At 48.7% G+C, this 17,098-nt stretch overlaps 1 protein-coding gene across 1 annotated transcript in view; it reads left to right on the top strand.

The window, feature by feature from the left end:
- Positions 1-17,098, top strand: part of HUNK (hormonally up-regulated Neu-associated kinase) — a 125,003-nt gene that overhangs the window by 62,689 nt on the left and 45,216 nt on the right. Inside the window, exon 4 of the mRNA XM_061134175.1 lies at positions 4,016-4,151. Coding sequence (XP_060990158.1) covers positions 4,016-4,151 — 136 coding nt within the window. The remainder of the gene's footprint in view (positions 1-4,015; positions 4,152-17,098) is intronic.

Here is a 17,098-nt window from a genome sequence, read left to right as displayed (position 1 = left end):
GAACAGGCGGTGTGAAGGCTGGATGTCCATTATAGTATGAATTAGAATATTTCACTTCCCCTGCGTGTTGTCTATGCTGAGGCTGGTGATTCCAGCAAAGTGCAGACCCCCGCCAAGTGGTCTCCTTACCCACCTAGCACCCCCCATGCTGCTTCTGCCCTTCACTTTGCCTCTCTCTCTGCCCCTGTGTATGTTTTCTCCTCTTTCTCTTCAAGCGATAGCCCTAGACAATCATCGGTAAGAGTGGAGAGTGTTGAAAAGCACAGACCTTTCCATTGCTGAGAAGATTCTGGAAGAACCAGTCTCTGTAAATAGTGGGTGCATTTGCAAGTAGCTCACACTTTGGCCAGGCTTCCCCAGTAGCTCAGCGGTAAAGAATCTGACTGCAATGCAGGAGATGCAGGTTCGATCCCTGAGTTGGGAAGGTCCCCTGAAGAAGGAAATGGCAACCCACTCCAGTATTCTTGCCTGGAAAGTCCCATGGATGGAGGAGCCCATGGGATAGCACACACCTGGCCGAGTGAACACACACACACACACACATTGGCCACGTGATAAACCCTCTTAGAGGAGACCTGTACAAATAAGATGGAGACATGTTAGACCTACATTAGAGCCCACGGGTCCCTTGAGATGGGTGGGGGGACCTTTAGATCCCAGGAACCATTTTAGGCAGAGTCATTGCCTCTCAGCTTGGCAGCTTCTGAACTGGTACCCAGGCAGGCATCATAGCTCATCTGGACACAATGGGCATGTCAGAAACCAGGTGTCAGCAACCAGAATTCCCGAAACAGTTGCAAAGGAGGCTTTGATAACTGGATGTCCCTTTGTTAGAACTTCTCACTTGGCACCCTATTTTCTCTTGACCCGCTAAAACCAAACAGCCCTAACATACATGCTAATGGAAAGAGACATTATGCCATCCCAAAGGGCAACTGGGAACTGCATTTTGTTTAGCAGAATCTGCATTTCCTCATTTTTTTCATACAGGGTGGGTGGGAAGAGAGGGGAGATGTTCGAGGCAAAGAAAGCCCCGTGTCTTAGGTGTTTTCTTGCTTCTGAGTTGGGCAATTTGGATCAAAAGTCTCTATAGCTGCCCTCTTGCAACTTGAAAGCCCTTTGAACCTTTTCTTCAAAGGAATTACCTAGTTGTTTATTCAAAGGTTGATTATAGCTATTACCATTTTCTCTTAACAGTTTCTCTTTCTTTGAAATAATCTGATTTAAATAAATTTACTTAAGCCATGTAAGCCACAGGTCAAGTTAACTAGAATTAGCTGGAATAAGATTTGATTTAATTAGGGTCCTTTCCCCCCTTTTAAAAAAAGAAAGCGTTTGTTGGGTGTTTTTTGAGATTCATTTCATAACTCTCAGAAAACTGAGTGATAATTGGCTTATGTGTATACCAAATCTAATTGGGGCAGACCCATGTAACATTACTGAGAGGCGAACTTCTCCCTAGTTTCACAATTCTAATTATAGGCATATGTGTGAAGCTTTAATAATTACAGTTGTGCATGTGAAACACACTAGTTATTTCTCCACAATATATTTTACATTAAACCCTTTTGGCTAGGTCTCCATAAGTCACTTAAAATGTAGATTTTATCTTCTCTGTCCCACAGACCTCTGCTCATTTATCTTTTTGAAAGTGTGCTTAAGACAAGGCAAGACGCCAGTGTTCACAGGCTTGTCTGGAAGCAAGTGGGGAATCTGGTCTCTTATTTCCCCCTTCCCCCCCGCCCCGCCCTTTTTTAAGATCAAGCACTTAGTTGTAGCCCCAAATCAAGAGCTGAGGGAGTAACCTGAAGGAGTTAATGGAACCCTTGGAGATTAGAAAGTGAGAGTTTTAGTGTATGGGTTCTCAGGAGACTGGGCCTCCAACATGACTGTTTATGAAATTATTCTTAAAATGTTGGCCCATTTAATATGTTTATTCCATGGTGCTGTCTCTCCATTTTACCATAGTGAGTGCTCTGTACGCATTGATTGTCTTCTTAAATTTCCTTTGGGAAAATTTTTTTTTTTAGAGATTTTTTTTATTCTATGTGGACCATTTTTTTAAGTCTTTATTGAATTTGTCGCCCTGCGGGTGGTGGTGGTTTCGTCGCTAACACGTGTCCGACTCTTGTGATCCCATGGACAGTGTTGCTTTCTGTTTTATGCCTTGGTGTTTCGGCCACAAGGCGTGTGGTCCCTGACCCGGGATTGAACCGGCAGCTCCTGTGCTGGAAGGGGAAGTCTCAACCACTGACCACCAGCGAATTCTAAATGGCCATTCAACTGAAAGCTCAGAATCATTTTTCTACTTCTGACCCACCTCCCAGTTTTCCCAGCTTCAGTGATTCTGCAGGGTAGGGCCTGAGAGCAGGGGCCTCAGAGTCTCTGGAACAGAGATCTCCTCCTAAAACATGAATCCAAGACAGCCCTGCTGAAGGGGCCTGCTGGTGCAAGCTGGGCTGAAGGGAAAGCAAACAGGGGCCCCTGTCTGTGAGGGCGGGAGTGGATGAGTAGGGAGCAGAGGAGACAGGAGGAGAGAGGTTAAGAGGGAGAAAACAGAACTCTCCCGAACAAAAGAAGAACGGACAGCGCTCCTGCGGGGTTTGCGCATCCCAATTTGGGTTCTGATTTTTCATTCCAAGCTTCAGCTGAAGAGTTTGGGTGACCTTCAGAGCTTTGATGTATTTTCTGCCTGGATGAGGTTCTATTTAGAAATGCTCTTTCATTGTACAGCTTAACCCAACGATCGTAGGGGGGAATGTTTGTGGTGCATCTTGACCCGTGGTGTGTGAGTAACTTCATGGACTCACAACTCTGCCTTTCTGGCCCCTACTGGGTTTTTCCTTTTCGTGAGCTTCCCTCTAGCTTTCACAAGACCCATGGCTTTGCAGGTGGAGACGTGTTAGTGTGAAGGAAAAAACAAAGTTAGGTGTATGTCCTAGCAGTTGAGAAAGTGCAAGGGTTTTTTTCCCCCAATGTGGAGCCTATCTCTGACCACAGCCCCTTTCTGTCTGAGCCCCATGGGCTGAGTCTTCTCTTTGGGGACCAGAACCGTAAATATTTACATTGGAGTTCAAAGGAGGAGGCATGATCTTAATTCTGCACTCAACAAAGTTTGAGGAAAGATATCAGATGAGGACCAGACACTAACTGCTCTCTAATGACCTGTCAGCTGCCCTATCTGTAAAATCAACAGTAAACAGAGCACAAAAGGCATAATGGACCCAGTGTGGCTTTAGATGCGCTGAGGGCGTCTTTCTTCTGCCCCCTGCCTTAATCACCCAGGATCCAAGCAACGGATCATTGCTTGGATCATTGCTAGGTTTAGTCTACTTCTCATTGCTATTTTTCTGGCATTTCCCCCCCACCCCCCCAGCCAACGCTCAGCATTGTCTAAATCACTGGATGTATTTTTCCCCCTCTCTTCAAATCACCATATGTTGCCTCATGCATTGGGAACATTTTTTTTTTTTTTAAGAGACTTCCATGCAATGAAAACATTCAGCTGAAAAAAGTCAACTCTTTAACGGGTGGGATCGCGTGTCATCTGGGGTGACACCAACACTCGCCAGAGAATATCAATCTTCCTTTGGCTCTTCCCCCTTGGCCACTTGGAAGCCAGCAGGCTGACTCCAAGGACTGTTGGCTCGTTTTCTCCTCCTGCCTTAGTCCTCGAAAGCAAGCAAGCCTGTCTTGTTTTCCTGGAAGACTCATAACCCAAGAGTTGATGAAAATATGTTTTGGTTCAGCATACTTTTTAGCTCTCGCTGGATTTGATTGTGAGGCCCTGCTAGAAAATATTTCCAGTTTGGCCAGGGAACCACCGCCTGACATTCTTCTGTCTTGAGACCCATATCCAAAGGTTACAGTTCACAGCTGCTGGGTTTCCTGGTGGATGCGAAATGATGTGTTAGCCCCAGAGAATGTTTCCTTTCCTGCTGCCTCCCCCCGACCTCCCTCCTTGTTCGCGTCCACAGTTTTCTAATTCCGAGCTGGTTTTGTCCTCCTCTTGCAGACTTTGGTTTGAGCAACTGTGCAGGGATCCTGGGCCATTCCGACCCATTCAGCACGCAGTGTGGCAGTCCTGCGTACGCCGCTCCCGAACTCCTTGCCAGGAAGAAATACGGCCCCAAAATCGATGTCTGGTCCATGTGAGTTACTGAGCTTCTGAAACGGCCCTCTAATGACCTGTCTCCCTCCTGCTGTCTCCGCGGTCCCTTTCTGCTGAAATAACCTTTGCGTGTTTAATGAGCATGAATGATTAGCCCTGGGATATATACACAGTGATTCTCTTGGATCCCACTTTCCACCGCTATTCTTTCTGTCGTTTTTCCACCAACTGCCCCAAGAGGCCCTAAATTTAAATTCAACAGGGTGCAGGGGGGAGAAGAAAACAGCCGAGCACTCGCCAAGATGATCTTTGGTTTCATGAGTCACTCGTGTCCTTCCGCTGCTTTCCATCAGCGTCAGCGTAAATCCCAGCCTCGGCCCTGGCCCCGCACTCGTGTGGGCCTGCCCACCTCTCCTGCCTCTTCACCCACTGCCCTCCGCCCCCACTGTTCAGGATTCTTCACGCAAGCTGTCTTCTGTTTTGTCTCCCCGCCTCTGGGCTGCGCGGTCGCTGCGCCTTTCATTGAAGTGCAGCTGGCGACAATATCATGTTAGTTTCAGGCGCGCAGCACGGTGACCCGACATTTATATATAATATGAACTGACCCGCACAGGAAGCCCAGGGACCATCTGTCACCGCACGGAGTTACTGCCGCGTTACTGACTGTACTCCCTAGGCTGTGCACTACACCTCCGTGGCTAGTTTATTTTCTAACCGGAAGTCTGTACCTTTGAGTCCCCTCATCTGTTCTGTCCCGCCTCCCACCCCACCCCCGGCCCCGGCCAGCACTCGGTGGTGGTCTCCCCTGGAACGCTGTTTCCCAGCTCTTCGCATGGCCCATCCAGCCCCATGTTCCCGTACTGATCAGTGTCGCCACTGTGGAGTCCCTCTCTTGTTCTGGGGATGGCTAGCACATGGCATGGAGCCTGGGCTGGAGAGGGAAAATGAAGGAAGGAGGGAAGGAGGGATAAAGGGAGGAAGGAGAAGAAGGAGAGAAGGGAGGGATGGAGGGCAGGATGTCATTTCAACCAGGTGAGCAGAGGCTGGAGAGAGTGAAAGTGTTAGGAGCTCAGTCCTGTCCAACTCTTTGCGACTCCATGGTCTGTAGCTCAGGCTTCCCAGGTGGCACTAGCGGTAAAGAACCTGCCTGCCAATGCAGGAGACATAAGAGATGTGGGTTGGATCCCTGGGTCAGAAAGATCCCCTGGAGAAGGAAATGGCAACCCACTCCAATATTCTTGCCTGGAGAATCCCATGGACAGAGGAACCTGGTGGGCTACTTGGGGGTCACAAAGAATCGGACATGACTAAGTGACTTAGCACACACATACAGACTGTAGCCTGCCAGGCTCCTCTGTCCATGGGATTCTCCAGGCAAGAATACTGAAGTGGGTAGCTGTTTCCTCCTCTAGGAGATCTTCCCCACCCAGGGATCGAACCCAGGTCTTCTGCATTGCAGGAAGATTCTTTAGTGTCTGAGCCACCAGGGAAACCCTAGAAGCTAGAGGGTCAGTGCTAAAGCCAGCAGAGGAAGCAAACAGAGAAATGTGAGTGAGTGAGGGGATTGCAGGAGGTCTGGTTGGAGATTATTCAGAGGAACCAGAGATGAAATGAGAATCAGAGGGCACCAGAATCCCCTGAACATTCCAAGAAAGGACCGGCTCTCCCTGGAAGCGCAGCTCAGCTCATTCAGCCAGGGGGTGAGACGTTAGTGGGGGTCAGCCTCCTCGTTGCTGAGGCTCTGAGTCCGCTATTTCCTTTGATCCTCAGGACCACCTGTGAGGCCGGCTATTACCCTCTTTCACACAAACAGGAGGGTGGCTTGGTGGTTAGTGTGGCTCAGGGCCACTCAGCCTGTAGGCTGGGGAGCTGTGCTTGGCCATCAGGGCTCTTCAAGCCTCAGGCTGAGCTCCGGATTCCTCCCACTTCGCCAGAGGATGTGAGAAGGCTGCCGAGTGCAGGGGGGTGCCTGTGTGCAGAGGGTGCCGTGTGCAGAGGGGTGCCTGTGTGCAGGGGGTGCCGTGTGCGTAGGGTGCTGTGTGCAGAGGATGCCGTGTGCAGAGGGTGCCGTGTGCAGAGGGTGCCGTGTGCAGAGGGTTCCTGTGTGCATAGGGTGCCGTGTGCAGAGGGTGCCGTGTGTAGAGGATGCCCTGTGCAGGGGGTGCCATGTGCATGGGGTGCCGTGTGCATGGGGTGCCGTGTGCAGGGGGTTCCTGTGTGCAGAGGGTTCCTGTGTGCAGGGGGTGCCTGTGTGCAGGGGGTTCCTGTGTGCAGGGGGGTGCCGTGTGCAGGGGGTGCCTGTGTGCAGGGGGTGCCTGTGTGCATAGGGTGCCGTGTGCAGGGGGGTGCCGTGTGCAGGGGGTTCCTGTGTGCAGAGGGTGCCGTGTGCAGGGGGTTCCTGTGTGCAGAGGGTTCCTGTGTGCAGGGGGTTCCTGTGTGCAGGGGGTTCCTGTGTGCAGGGGGGTGCCGTGTGCAGGGGGTGCCTGTGTGCAGGGGGTTCCTGTGTGCAGTGGGTGCCGTGTGCAGGGGGTGCCTGTGTGCATAGGGTGCTGTGTGCAGGGGGTTCCTGTGTGCAGAGGGTGCCGTGTGCAGGGGGTGCCTGTGTGCATAGGGTGCCGTGTGCAGGGGGTGCCTGTGTGCAGGGGGTTCCTGTGTGCAGAGGGTGCCGTGTGCAGGGGGTGCCTGTGTGCATAGGGTGCCGTGTGCAGGGGGGTGCTGTGTGCAGGGGGGTGCTGTGTGCAGAGGGTGCTGTGTGCATAGGGTGCTCTGTGCATGGGAGTGCCTGTGTGCAGAGGGTGCCTGTGTGCATAGGGTGCCGTGTGCATAGGGTGCCGTGTGCAGAGGGTGCCGTGTGCAGGGGGGTGCCTGTGTGCAGAGGGTTCAGTGTGCAGGGGGTGCCTGTGTGCAGAGGGTGCTGTGTGCAGAGGGTGCCCTGTGCAGAGGGTGCCATGTGCAGCTGACTAGCTGGGGACCCCTGGGGCAGGGTAGTGGTAGTAGGAAGCAAAGGCAAAGAGTGCCTCCTCTTTGAGATGCCCTGGGTGATGTTAACAGCATTGCAACTCACAGACTCTTTTTATGCTGGGCCCAGATGGGCCTCAGTTTCCTTCTCAACACAGCCCTCCAGGCAGCCAACCCCGGTGGATGAGAGTCAATACACAGGTGAAATCCACTCATGCCCTTGTAAGTGTCTGGCATGTCATCTGCCCTTAATAGTTACTTATGTATGAATAGGGGCTTCCCAGGTGGCTCCGCGGGTAAAGAGCCTGCCTGCCAGTGCAGGAGCCGTAGGAGATGCGGGTTTGATCCCTGGGTCGGGAAGATCCCTTGGAGGAGGAAATGGCAACCCACTCCACTGTTCTTGCCTGGAGAATTCCATGGACAGAGGAGCCTGACAGTCTACAGTCTTTGTGGGGTTGCAAAGAGTCAGACATGACTAAGTGAGCATGCACATACGCATGTATGAATTGGTGAATATGAAAGTCTAAGTCTATAATCACTCTCTTTCCTCAGCATTTAGGGAATGTATTTATGCTAAATGGAAAGCTTTGAAAGGAATAGTTTGTGTACCAAAAAACAAAACAAAAAGAAACAACAAACCCCCTCTCCTCCAAAAAAAACCATGTGGAGAATGGGTCATGATAGGAACTGGGCTGGGTGACACAGTGATCAAAGGGAAAGAGAGGCTGGAGAGGAGGTGACGGTTTGTTCCTGAGGTCCTGCTCTAGAAGGGGCTGGACAGTGCAGCGTCATCACTGGTCGTCATGGTGACGAAGCTCAGCCTGTGTAAGCGGGACCCTTTCTGGCCCATGACTAACAAAACAGGCATCTCCGCAAAGTCTAGAACTGCTGGTGGAGGGAAGGAAGGAAGGAAGGAGCCTGTGGCTCGTCAGAGCTGTAGGCGACCACCTGGCCTTATAACTGCCTGGGGCCTCTTGTCCTGTCCTGGGAACACTAAGACGGAGACTGATTATTTATCTTGCGTGGAGAAATACAAAGGAAAATGAAAAGTATGGCCACTAAGGGAAAAAGGGGGGTGGGGTGGATTGGGAGATCAGGACTGACACTTATACGCGACTGATGGTTGCGTGTGTCAGTTGTTCAGTTGCGTCCGACTCTTTGCAACCCCATGGACTGTAGCCGCCAGGCTCCTCTGTCCGTGGGACTCTCCAGGCAAGAATACTGGAGTGGGCTGCCATGCCCTTCTTCAGGGAATCTTACCCACTCAGGGATCGAACCTGGGTCTCCTGCGTCTCCTGTGTTGGGAGGAGGATTCTTTACTATTAGCGCGCCTTGATGCTGTGTATGAAATAGACAACTGGTGGGGAGGCAGAGTGCAGCACAGGGCCTCTGCTTAATGCACTGTGGTGGCCTGAGTGGGAAGGAGGTCCAGGAAAGAGGGGAGGCGTGTGTGCATATGGCTGGTTCGTTTTGCTGTACGGTAGAAACTGGCGCCACGGTGTAAAGCAACTACAGTCAAATAAAAATTAACTTTTAAAAATGAAAATGAAAGTGACAGGCTGCAGAAGGATCCTAGGGTCAGTATTAAGCTCAGACTTTGTTCCTGCCTCTTCTTCTGAGTCCCTGGACCCTGGAAAGGAATCCACATTTAGTGACCATTTTAGATGCTCCCCTTCTTAGTTTCGGGGCCCCGGGATTAAAATAAAGGGACCTGGTCCATTGCCACCTGCTGTGTCCACACCCATCCAGTGGCTCCATCCAGGCAGAGGTGAAGCTTCAGAAGAAACCGCAGAAGAAACAGAGATGACCCGAGACTAGCATGCCCGGACCTCGCCTCCCCCTTCCGCCCCGGCTGCCGGCAGGACTGTGTCTGAGGCAGTGGGGCCCTTCTCTGCTAGCTTCCACTCAGTTGCATTTTTCTTTTTTTTCAAGATGCTGATGTGCAACTGAAGGTCTCTTGAAAGCTCTCATCAGGCCTCATTCTAGTCATGATGCTGTCAAGCAATGTATGCGAAAGCCTTTGATAAGTGATTATGTACTTTACAGACTCTGGGCTTCAGTTGATCCTGGCAAAGCTCTGGAGGCCCATGGGGGATGTCCAGGTAGACCAGAAACCCCAGCAATCCCCCCCCCCCACCGAGTCCTTTGTTCTGGTCCCCAACATGGGGAGTCAAGGTGGAATAAATTCTCACCCTTGCTCAGCCACCAAGGACCATGTTTTACTCTTTCTAGAAACCGGGTTTTCCCAGAGCAACTCTGTGTTAGCTGACTCCCTGGAACATTCCCCAGGGGGATGAGACCCCCATGACCCACACCTCATTCACAGGGATGCTATAAACTAGGCCCTTTTTAGAAGCTGTTGATAAAGCTTAAAAAAACAATAGAAAGCTATGTGAGCCACATACTGGCTTACGAGAGATTTGTTCATTCGGCACATATTTGTGGAGCCAGGCACTGAGCCGAATTCCGAGTGCACGACGGTCTGTCCGACTCCTGTAATGATCGTGGTTAACCCTTGCGTACCTCCCTCCGAGTGTTGGGCAGTGTTAAGGGCTTTGCATGTTTTAGCTTATCTCATCTCGCCTGCCTCAGAAGTCTTCGGGAGAATGCTGTGTTGTCCCACTTTGCAGATGAGGACAGTGAGGGGTGAAGAGCTGTGGACACTCGCCCAGATAATGTGGCTGATGGGTGATGGGGCCAGGATGGGCCAAGGTGGTTTGGCCTCTCGAGTTCTGCCTTTAATCGTCACCCTCTACTGCTTCTGCCATGTTGCTCTTCCTCTTGTAGGATGCTAGTGGGGCAGAAAGGCAGTTTTTTAAAAAGCTGTAAATTCACTGCGCTAGCCTCTCTGGAGGAAGTGGGAGGGCTGCAGGGAACAAGGATGGGGGTGGCCTCTTGAGAAGACCTCAAAGCCGAATCTGAGGATGAGAGGAATCAGCTATGAGAGGAAGAAGATGTGGGCAGAGGCTCCAGGCAGGACAGAACAGGATGTGTGAAGGCTGTGGCGTGGGAAGCAGTGGGAAGGGGTGTGAATTTTGCCCTAAAGGAAGGGAGAGGCTATGGGACAGTTGTAAACAGATGCAAAACAAAATGTTATGCATTGATTGTGTCTCTCCAGAGAAAGACAGATGGGAGCCCTAACCCAGGACCTTAGAATATGACCTTACTTAGAGATGGGGTCTTGAATGAGTTGAATGAGGTCATTAGGATGGGCTCTGTTCCAATAGGACTGTGTCCTCATATAAAGGGGAGATTTAGACACAGGGAGACACAGGGAGAAGGCCATGTGACGATGAAGGCAGGGACCCGGGTGACCCATCTGTGTCAAGGAACCCCAGATGGCCAGCAAACCAGCAGAGGCTCAGGGGCCGCGGGAAACGGACCCTTCCTTACTGCCCGCGGGAGCCACCAACCCCGCCGACACTCTTAGCTCAGACTCCGAACCTCCAGAATTGTGAGATGATAAATTCTGTTATTTAAACTCTGCCCTCTCAGGAAAGGTCAAAGGTGAGTGAAAACTGACCGGTCCAGATCCCAAGAGCTGATCTCTTCCCAAGAGTGAAACATTTCCTTTCTTAAGTAGAGTCCACTACCTGACCGATGAACCGGACGAGCTGAAGTTCGGTCACCCCTCATACCCGCCCCCCAGTGGACTGTAAGCCTCCCCAACAGAGGTCATCAGATGGTCAGATCATAAAGCAGACGTGTCAGTCCTTGCTGTGCCCTATAGGCAACGCGCTATTGGCTATGTGAAAACCTGAAAGCAAAGAAAACCACCAGTATGTAGAATTTCGTTCACATGATGGTGGAAAAGTCCCTGGAGTAAGAGAGGATAAGCCTTGCTGCAGAAATACTTTTTAAGAGTCCTCTGAGTCACATTTGCTAGTGTCTGTTTGAGCAAAACAGATGGCTCAATGGCTAAGCCCAGGGTCAGGAGGAGAGATATTTTCTACCCCTGGATGGAAAAAGTAACAAAGAATTTGTGGTTATTTTTTCAAATTGAACATCCTTATCTACTGCTATCTACAATCTGCCTGTAATGCAGGAGACTTAGGGGATGCCAGTTCGATCACTGGGTCAGGAACATCCTTTGGAGTAGGAAATGGCAACCCACTCCAAGTATTCTTGCCTGGAAAATTCTATAGATAGACAGAGGAACCTGGCAAGCCACAGGCCATGGGGTCACAAAGAATCGGACACAACTGAGAACGTGCACAAAAAAGTTTTCTGCTGTGGATTGAATGGTATCTCCCCCAAAGGCATATGTTAAAACACTCACTCCCAATGTGATGGTATTTGGAGACGGAGCCTTCGGGAGACCTTGAGGGTGGAGGCTTCATGATGGCATTGCTGTTAAGAAGAACTTGCTTAGTCTCTCACGTGTGAGGACACAGAGAGAAGGTGGCTATCTACAAGCAAGGAAAAGAAGCCTCAGCAGAACCTGACCATGCTGGCATCCTGATCCAGACTTCCAGCCTCCAGAATTGTGAGAAAATTAACTTCTGGTGGTTAAACCACCCCGTCGGGTTATGGTAGCCAAGCTGACAAAGATACTTGCTTATAGGTGACCTAGAAGTCTCACCTTTAAACCCGTAGAGCATGTCAGGAGACACCGTGCAGAGAACAAGTGTGGTTGCTCTGGTGGGTTAAATTCAGGAGGGCAGCAGGGACTTCCCTGGCAGTTCAGTGGTTGAGATTTCACATTTCAGTATGCGGGGCACAGGCTCAGCCCCGTGTCCCGCAGGGCTCATAGCCAAGAAACCGAAAAGTAAAACAGAAGCAGTATTGTAACAAAAAATTCAATAAAGACTTAAAAAATGGTCCACATAAAATTTTTTTTTTTTAAAAAACAGAAGGCATCAGAAGAGAGTTTAGTCTGCTTCTGAGGGATGAAGGAGTTCATCAGGTGGAGAAGAGGAGGAGAAACTTTCCAGGCAGAGGGAACAGTCGAGCAAAGGCAGGAACATATGAAAAGCCTGATTCCTTCTGTTCTTAATCTTGGAGAAAACACAACTTCAGAGCCTTTTAAAGAGATTAATTTCCCACCACTTTGGGTTGTTGTTCTGAGATGCTGGGTAGGTTTCTATTTGGTGCCCACGATGTGGCTGGCAGCACTGGAAATGGAAAACCCAAAGAGAATTTAATTTGAAAGGCTATTTAAAAAAGAGTGAAAGTGGGACCAATTTTCTCCCTGGGTCAGACACTGTTATTACAAAGCATCCCTCTTTATACTCTGAAACAACAACAGAACGAAGCATCCACTTCCAAAATCGAAAGCAAGCTTCCATCTCCAGATTTTTTTTTTTTTTTTTTCGACCTTGACAGGTTCATGGGGCCTTTCTGACACTGGTTCAGGAAGAAAACCAGCATGTCATTCAAGGAAACCATGGGAAAGAAAACTGTTCCCCACAAATGGGGCCTGTGGGAGACTCCTCCTCTAGTGAATCAGGAATTAATAATGGAAATGGAAAATGGCGAGGATGGTGATAGCAGCCATGAAATTAAAAGATGCTTGTTCCTTGGAAGGAAAGCTATGATAAACCTACACAGCATATTAAAAAGCAGAGACTTCCCCTTTCCAACAAAGGTCCATTTAGTCAAAGTTTGGATTTTTCCAGTAGTCACGTACGGATGTGAGAGTTTGACCATAAAGAGGGTTCTCCATTGCAAGTCCTGCACAGGCAGCCTCAGGTCTCACTTTGGGATATGCGAATCAGCAGCATTTATCATCCTGGAGATTCAGCCTAAATTGAGGGAGAAAGAAAAAGCGGGGGGGCGGGGGTGAGGGAGGTATCCCATTTTTAACATCCTATTACATATAATAGACAAGCTGGCTCAGCAATAAGCAATATTTATAGGGTCTTAATTATGAGAGCCAATGAACTGATGCTTTCAAATTGTGGTGCTGGAGAAGACTCTTGACAGTCCCTTGAACAGCATGGAGATCAAACCAATCAATCCTAAAGGAAATCAACCCTGAAATTCGTTGGAAGGACTGATGCTGAAGCTGAAGCTCCAGTACTTTGGCCACCTGATGGGAAGAGCTGACTCATTGAAAGAGACCCTGATACTGGGAAAGACCAAGGGCAGGTGGAGAAGGGGGTGACCGAGGATGAGATGGTTAGATAGCATCACTGACTTAATGGACATGAATTTGAGCAAACTCTGGGATATAGCGGAGGACAGAGGAGCCTGGCGTGCTGCAGTCCATGGGGTCACAGAGTCAGAATACAACTTAGTGACTGAACAACAACAACATCTTGGGGAAGTCCCATAATTTTCAAGGGTCAGTGTTTTTGTATTTGGACCATATATGAATATCTCTAAAATAATTCACTTCTTTCCTTTAATCCATATGAATGAATTATCTATATCTTTATCTCCAATGAATTTTGAAATTTCAGAGACAAAAACTAAATGTTCATTCTGTTGCAGTGAACCTTTTTTTTTATTGTTGACTGGCTTTTCCTCAGAGTGGCATATATGCTAATTTAAAAAAACTTCAATGCAGATATACTTTTTAAATGAAAAGAATCAAAATTAACTTAATTTTCAAAATATTACAGTGCTCTCTGGAAAACTTTGGAGAGTCTCTAAGGGTAGGGGATGGAGAGTTCTATCCCCCAGAGATTGAGAATACATTTTTTATCCACCAAAGCTGCTCTTTGCTCTCACGGGGCCATGGAATGGGGGAAGCATTTGTGTGAAGACCTGGGGCTTGGTTGAGTGTCCTGCCCAGCAGAGCCAGAGCATCTTCCCAGGCACGCTGAGTGGGAGAAGTCTGTCCCAGTGCTGTCCTTTCGGGTAGACAAGTTGGCTGAGGGGCGCCGTCTTGTTTCCGGTTCTGCTATCCTCGTGTAGAACTAGGCTTTCAGGAGGAAGAAATGGAGAATTTGTTTCAGTCCCCAGAACTGTTTTGTAAAAGTACACCAGACACCACCAGCTACTTCCAGGGCTCAAATCTGGAAGGATAGCATTTTGTCTCCATTCATTCTCCCTTCAAATGAAAGATGGCAGGAGAAACAGGCAGAAAGAACAGTCTGATCACTTCTTTGGGGTAGTTTAGAGCTTTTGACTTTTTTTTTTTTTTTGAGCCAAGAAAAGTTTGTTGCAAGGCCATGCAAAGAGATAAGGTGGCTTATGCCCTAAAAAAGCCTTGAGCTCCCCAAAGGGTTTTGGCAAAGCATTTTTAAAAGCTTGGTGAGGGAGGAGGGATTCCTCTGGGTATGTGCACATTGACTTTTAAAAGAGAAACTTTCTTTAGCTTCAGAGATTTTTCAGTTACAAAATCCAAGACTTTTTGTTTTTGGAGCTAGCATGCACACTTAGAAGAGAAGAGAGAGGAAAGGAAAAGGGGGGGGGGGAGTCTTAAAATCCACAAGAAAACAATCTTTTGCTGAACACAGACCATAAAATGGAGTAGTAGTGAACTTTGCGATTTTCCAAATGGATGGATCTGTTCCCACTCTATTTTTAAGACCTTAAATTGGAGGTTGTACTGAAAGTTGTTACTGAAATGCGGAAGACTATTGCTTTTAGGCATTTATTTTAATTTTTAAAAGGCAGTTTCTTTCTCGAAGAATCACATGGAAGCAAGGCATGTCAGCTGAAGGTTCTCTTGGCTTCACTCTGGTATAAGCTGAGCTGCCCACCAGCCCTGTGAGAACCAGTATTCCCACTCTCCCCAACACCGTAGCTCTGCCAATTACTTTGTCTCTTGTGTCTTGTTAAAGTTGCTGGTTGACTTCTCTCCAGGGAGCTGAGTCCCTCTGTCTTTCCTTTCAGAGATGCCAGGTGATACCCTAGCTTTCCCTCCAGGGAGTATTTCTGTGTATTAGACTAAATATCAGGACCATTACTTGGCTCCTAATTAAAAAAAAAAGTATTTTCATTTATTTATTTGGCTGCGTTGGGTCTTAGGTGTGCGCAAGGGCTGTAGAGTGCAGGCTACCGTAGTTGCAGCACGTGAGGTCTCTAGTTGTGGCCCCACAGGCTTAGTTGCCCTTTGGCATGTGGGATCTTAGTTCCCTGACCAGGGACTGAACCCGAGACCCCTGCATTGCACAGCAAGTTCTTAACCATTGGACCATCAGGAATGTCCCCTGGCCCCTGGTTTAATGCCAAAGATTCCACATCTACATTTCCCGGGACCCCTTCCTCTCTTCTTCCAGCTACCCTTCCGGTGCACTTTTTCTTTCTCTTTTGACATCAAAGTATTCCACCTAGTCAGTGTCTCTGGATTTGCTTGCATCCGTTGGTGACTCACCCTTATTTCTCTCTGTTTGGAAGCCTTGAATTTTATTCTTGTCAACCTCCTTTGGGCTTCCCTGGTGACTCAGTGGTAAGGAATCTGCCTGCAATGCAGGAGATGTGGCTTCGATCCCTGGGTCTGGAAAATCCCCTGGAGGAAGAAATGGCAACCCATATCCAGTATTATCCCATGGACAGAGGAGCCTGGTGGACTACAGTCCATGGGAATGCAGAGTTGGACATGACTGAGCGACTGAGCTCACATGCATGTTGCCCTCCTTCATCCCAATATCTTGTTACTTTCTTTCAAACTCTCTGTGGTTCTTGGGGGCCCCATGTCTGCCAGGGAGAAGCGAGAAAGCCCCTGGGCCATGTTTCAAAAGACACATCAGGAAATTCTGAACATGTTTTGAAACTTCTACTAATTCTGTGGGATTACGGAGGTTTATACACTGCATTCCACATTTCTCCCTTGGTATTCTCACATCCTTCCGAAATGTCAAAGGGGCTAGATTTTCCTTATCCAGATATTAAACATGTATGAAAACTCTAGGGGAGGGGGATTAAGATACTCAGTCTGGTTTCCCTTTTCAAATGTACTGTGGCCATAGGACTATTAATGTAGATTTCCATTATTATTTGGCAATAGGGTACAAATATAATTGTAGCTTTTTATCTCTTGTTTTTAAAAAGTTTTGTGGTGAAACAGTAGGTCACATTTATCAAGTACTAAGATTATGCCAGGCATGGCATTCAATACTTTCTGTGGCTTAGTTCATTTGACCCTGATACAACCTGAGAAGTAGGGTCTATTATTATCCACACTTTATAGGTAAGAGATACTGGATAGAGAGCTGGGTCTTCTTTACAGATTTATGACTGTTTTTGTTGATGATAAACTTCTCCGAGAGAAGTGGGAATCCGGAGTGAATTTGGTCAAATAAGCAGTTTGTTGTTGTTTAGTTGCTGAGTCGTGTCGACTCTTTGTGACCCCATTGACTGTAGCCCTCCAGGCTCCTCTGTCCATGGGATTCTCCAGGCAAGAATACTGGAGTGGGTTGCCATTTCCTTCTCCAGGGGATCATCCTGACCCACAGATCAAACCTGAGTCTCCTGCATTGCAGGCAGGTTCTTTACCATTTGAGCCACCAGGGAAGCCTGCTACATGGATTGAGTATCAAAAAAAACCACCTGTGGGAAAAACAGTTTTGTTTAAGTACCAGACTCTTCAACTTTAGGTGTGAGTGTCAGAGCCAGAATTAATGCACACCGAGGTGAGTGGGACAGGACTGACTGGTCCCACAGCTGATGGGCAGGAGTTGTAGACTCTGGCTCAGTATTTGAAGCCCTTGCCCATGCATAGAGTTGCCCTGAATGGCCTGAGCTGCCTTAGGGGGTTGGAAGAGCTTGACTCTTAAGCTTTACCGGGGTCCCCAACAACAGCCTTGTGGAGCGTCCCACGGGGTTTCCATCCCCAAGAGCGATGTGTCCAAGACCCCTTTAAATGCACAAATGGTACAATTTGGAGGGCTCTCTTAGCTTTCCCTCTTTATCAGTCTCTAAGAATCTTCCAAGCCTCAAACATACCCACAATGCAACAATGCATTGAAGGTTCTCAAACAGGTTAGTTCCCCTAATCCCCTTTTCCTCTGCTCCCAGACTACCTCTCCTCCCAGCTTCCTGGCTTCTGTTATATCACCACCATCGTCCAGCTTTCCACACTGCGTCTTGGTGTCTCCCCTTCAAATGTCCCTATTGCTAATTTTCCTCCTCTCTCTT

This window comes from Dama dama, chromosome 31, assembly GCF_033118175.1.
Source record: "Dama dama isolate Ldn47 chromosome 31, ASM3311817v1, whole genome shotgun sequence".
Taxonomy (NCBI): Eukaryota; Metazoa; Chordata; class Mammalia; order Artiodactyla; family Cervidae; genus Dama; species Dama dama.
Note: the sequence above shows the minus strand (reverse complement) of the source record. Positions and strands in the feature narration are given on the sequence as shown.